General features: G+C 41.5%; 1 protein-coding gene across 1 annotated transcript; it reads left to right on the top strand.

Moving 5' to 3' along the window:
• Positions 1–1352: 1352 nt before the first annotated feature.
• Positions 1353–3256, top strand: LOC121537897 (40S ribosomal protein S26). The gene is made up of 4 exons (XM_041845541.1): positions 1353–1426; positions 2096–2273; positions 2637–2767; positions 3153–3256. The coding sequence occupies exons 1-4, from the start codon at positions 1424–1426 to the stop codon at positions 3189–3191; spliced, it is 351 nt and encodes a 116-aa protein (XP_041701475.1). The 5' UTR covers positions 1353–1423; the 3' UTR covers positions 3192–3256.
• The last annotated feature ends 625 nt before the right edge of the window (positions 3257–3881 follow it).

Raw genomic sequence — 3881 nt, 5'->3', positions numbered from 1 at the left:
AATCTGTCCTCTTTCTTTCACCAACTTTATCAGGACGACAGTCAAGTTGCTTTTATATTATTGATGACAGCCAATTGAGCCCAGTAATAGTGTGATATGTCATGATGGCAATGGCCTGCCTAGCCCTAGGCCTAAGTAGTCCCTGCCTTATGTATAGTGTGAGTCTTTCTCTAATTTAAATAATTTAAAAAAGTGTTAAAAACAGTATAAAAGTGTAGCCAATGACTTAATACATGCCATCATCAGTAAATGCGATTCCTTATGAAACGCTATTCCCCCCCTTTGCTAGCGCTGCCAGCAAAAGACAAATGTGCAGACAGAATATAGACAAAGGGATTTAGAGTCCCTAGAAGTGTCTTTGCCTTAATGCAAAACGAGTTAGAACATCACTAGACACACAACACATGAAATGAGCACACAAGCAAGCCAGAATGGTTCCTAATATCATCCATACGCACAAAAAGCTTATTTATCTCAAACTTTGTGCATAAATTTGTATTTCATCCCTGTTAGTGAGCATTTTAGCCTTTTTCAAGATAATCTATCCACCTGACAGGCCACTCTAAAATGTGCAGTTTTGTCACACAATACAATGCCACAGATGTCTCAAGTTTTGGGGGAGCGTGCAATTTGCATGCTGACTGCAGGAATGTTGCCAGAGCTGTTGCCAGAAAATTGAATGTTAATTTCTCTACCAACGTCGTTTTAGAGAATTTGGCAGTATGTCCAACCGGCCTCACAATCGCAGACCACGTGTTTGGCGTTGTGTGGGCAAGCTGTTTGCGGATGTCAATGTTTTGAACAGAGTGCCCCGTGGTGGCGGTGGGGTTATGGTATGGGCAGGCATAAGCTACGGACCACAAACACAATTGCATTTTATCGATGTAAATTTGAATGCACAGAGATACCGTGACGAGAACCCGAGGCCCTTTGTCGTGCCATTCATCGGCCGCCATCACCTCATGATAATGAGGTGATCTGTACAAAATTCCTGGAAGCTGAAAATGTCCCAGTTCTTCCATAGTCTGCATACTCACCAGACATGTCACCCATTGAGCATGTTTGGGATGCTCTGGATCAAAGTGTACGACTGCGTATTCCAGTTCCCGCGAATAACCATTCAACTTCGCACAGCCATTGAAGAGGAGTGGGACAACATTCCACAGGCCACAACTAACAGCCTGATCAACTCTATGCAAAGGAGATATGTCTCGCTGCATGAGGCAAATGGCGGTCACACCAGATACTGACTGGTTTTCTGATCCATGCCCCTACCTTATTTATTGGTCAATGGTGACATCTAGTGGACGTCCACACAAAATTGACATTGGATTTGCACATGCGCATTGCTCTCCTGTCAGACGGAAGACATGAATTCTCCTCCCTCTTCCGGCTCGTTCTCTTTCCAGCCTTCCATGCCACGATGGTAAGCGCTTCTCTGATTCTTCTACAGGCCCAGCCTGTTGAAATGAAATAAACACGCGAAAATACACCACTGGATTGGTCGTTGATGTGAAAAAAAAAAGTTATATGTAATACATTTTTCAGACGTAGTGTTTAAAATGGGTTTCTAGCTGGGAATGACGTCAAAAATGGTTAGCTAGTTAGCCGCCTCAACAGGCACGCGCTTTATGTGTGTGGCTGCTAGCTTACAGTGGGGTTCGTCTATAGAAATTAATTGCTATAAATTGTCAACCAGGCGATCAGCGCCAAACTGCATATTGGAGCAGAATAATAATCGTTTTTTTGTCCACACAGCTAGTTGGATAACTAGTAAACGTTAGATCAACAGCAAGAAGAGGTTTTAACGTCGGTTAGTTAGATAGTAGTTTAGCTAGGAAACTAGCTAAGTTAACGCAGTCATGTTTCAAAGGCGCAAACATTCTTGGTGTTTTCGTTATCAGAATAATGCGGCACAGATGAATAGGGGAAATCGATTATATAAATACATCTGCGTTGAATTTGTATTATCTGATCTGTTCAGAAACGTTGTGGATTGTGTGCCAGGTCACTAGACTAGTCTAGTAAGTTAGTCTTCTTGCTGGCTGTCACATTGGTTTTATAGTGTTAAATCTAACTGATATCTTCTCCCCAGACTAAGAAGAGAAGGAACAACGGTCGTGCCAAGAAGGGCCGTGGACATGTCCAGCCCATCCGCTGCACCAACTGTGCCCGGTGTGTACCCAAGGACAAGGCCATCAAGAAGTTTGTCATCAGGAACATTGTTGAGGCTGCTGCCGTGAGGGACATCACAGAGGCCAGTGTGTTCGACGGTAAGTAGCTGCTGAATGTCATCAAACACACATCAAAAAATATTGAAGGTATCCAGTATAAGGATGGTGGAATGTCAGTCTCTTCAGATTCTAAAGTCAGGTTTTTTGGAGATATTTCTTCGTTCTTTTTTTTCTTTTTTTATATATACATCTGTCGCTTTGGGAAGATTATACTGGATGAAATGTGAAAGTATCATGAGCTCTTATGCATAAAAAGGCCTTTTTCCCCTGTACACGTTATGGCTGGATTGAATGACTCGGTGACCTAGACTACAATGGCTTAATGGCAACTGTAGTATCAATATTGTGGCCTAACTGTGAGGTGCTATTGATCTAACTCTGACTTTATTGTCTCCCTTCCAGCCTACGTGCTTCCCAAGCTGTATGTGAAGCTCCACTACTGTGTGAGCTGTGCCATCCACAGCAAGGTGGTGAGGAATCGCTCCACCGAGGCCAGGAAGGACCGCACACCACCACCCCGCTTCAGGCCCAGTGTAAGTTATAGGACTCTTTACTTAGCTATGCCTTTTAACTCCTAGTGAAGTTAAGGATCTCAATAATGCATCTCCCTTTACTCAAAACTACTGTAAGTACTGGGTTCGATGCGATTGCAGAGATTCTGGAAGGGCGTGTTGGGTGGGCTTTCATTGCAAAACCATGTAGTCTAAGAATGTCAAGTTAATTTGACCTTGGCTAGTCAATTGGCAAAATAAACTTATTGATTACAAACCTGAATGCATGATCTGAATCTATTTCAATGAACCTAGTCTGAATCCTGAAGCTCCTTTAAGGACAGGAAGTTAAGATGGTAGACAAAGTGAAAGTAGATCAAAAGCATGTTCTGAATATTTGACTAAATACTGTTTTTCTCTCTTCTAGGGTGGTGCCCCAAGACCACCTCCAAAGCCCATGGGTTAATGTCATGGACCATCCTAGGGATCACTATCATTTTTATGTAAACAAATAAAAGTGATTTAACTGTACATCAGAAGTGTTACATTTGTATACCACCTTGGTAGAAGAGCCATATCAATATCTGCTATGTATTGAATGTCACGTTAATGAAAACAAAATGTCCAATCAGAACATTCTACATTTATTTTTATTGGACATGCGTTACTTGAATAGAGTTAGGTTGCACACCATAAAAGCACTTGATACCAAAAGTAACTTATTTCAAAGAATGAGGCAGTTTCGTGTCTCTGTTATCTTGAGGTAAATTGTTACATTTCTTCTCACAAAATATTTCTAAAACATTGCAATTAAATTAAAGCCTAATTAAGACAGGAACAACTATCCTTGAGGTTACTTCACGGTTAATCCAGAATTCATTTGTCATCACATGATTTTTACATTGTAATCATTTAGCAGAGACTTATCCAGTGACTTACAAGCGCAATTAGGGTTAAGTGCCTTGCTCAAGGGCACATCGGCAGATGTTACTGGCCCAACGCGCTTAACCGCTAGGCTACCTGCCACTGGAAAGGATAAATAAGAATCTGATAAGCACATTTACTCACTCACACGTCATAGAATGATCCAATGTACATCAAGTGCATTCATAGTACAATATATATTAAGATATTCATCTGTTCACAGGAGGATGCA

The sequence above is a fragment of the Coregonus clupeaformis genome, chromosome 24, assembly GCF_020615455.1.
Source record: "Coregonus clupeaformis isolate EN_2021a chromosome 24, ASM2061545v1, whole genome shotgun sequence".
NCBI classification, from domain to species: Eukaryota; Metazoa; Chordata; class Actinopteri; order Salmoniformes; family Salmonidae; genus Coregonus; species Coregonus clupeaformis.
The sequence above is the reverse complement of the archived record's forward strand: the minus strand, read 5'-3'. Positions and strand labels throughout refer to the sequence as shown.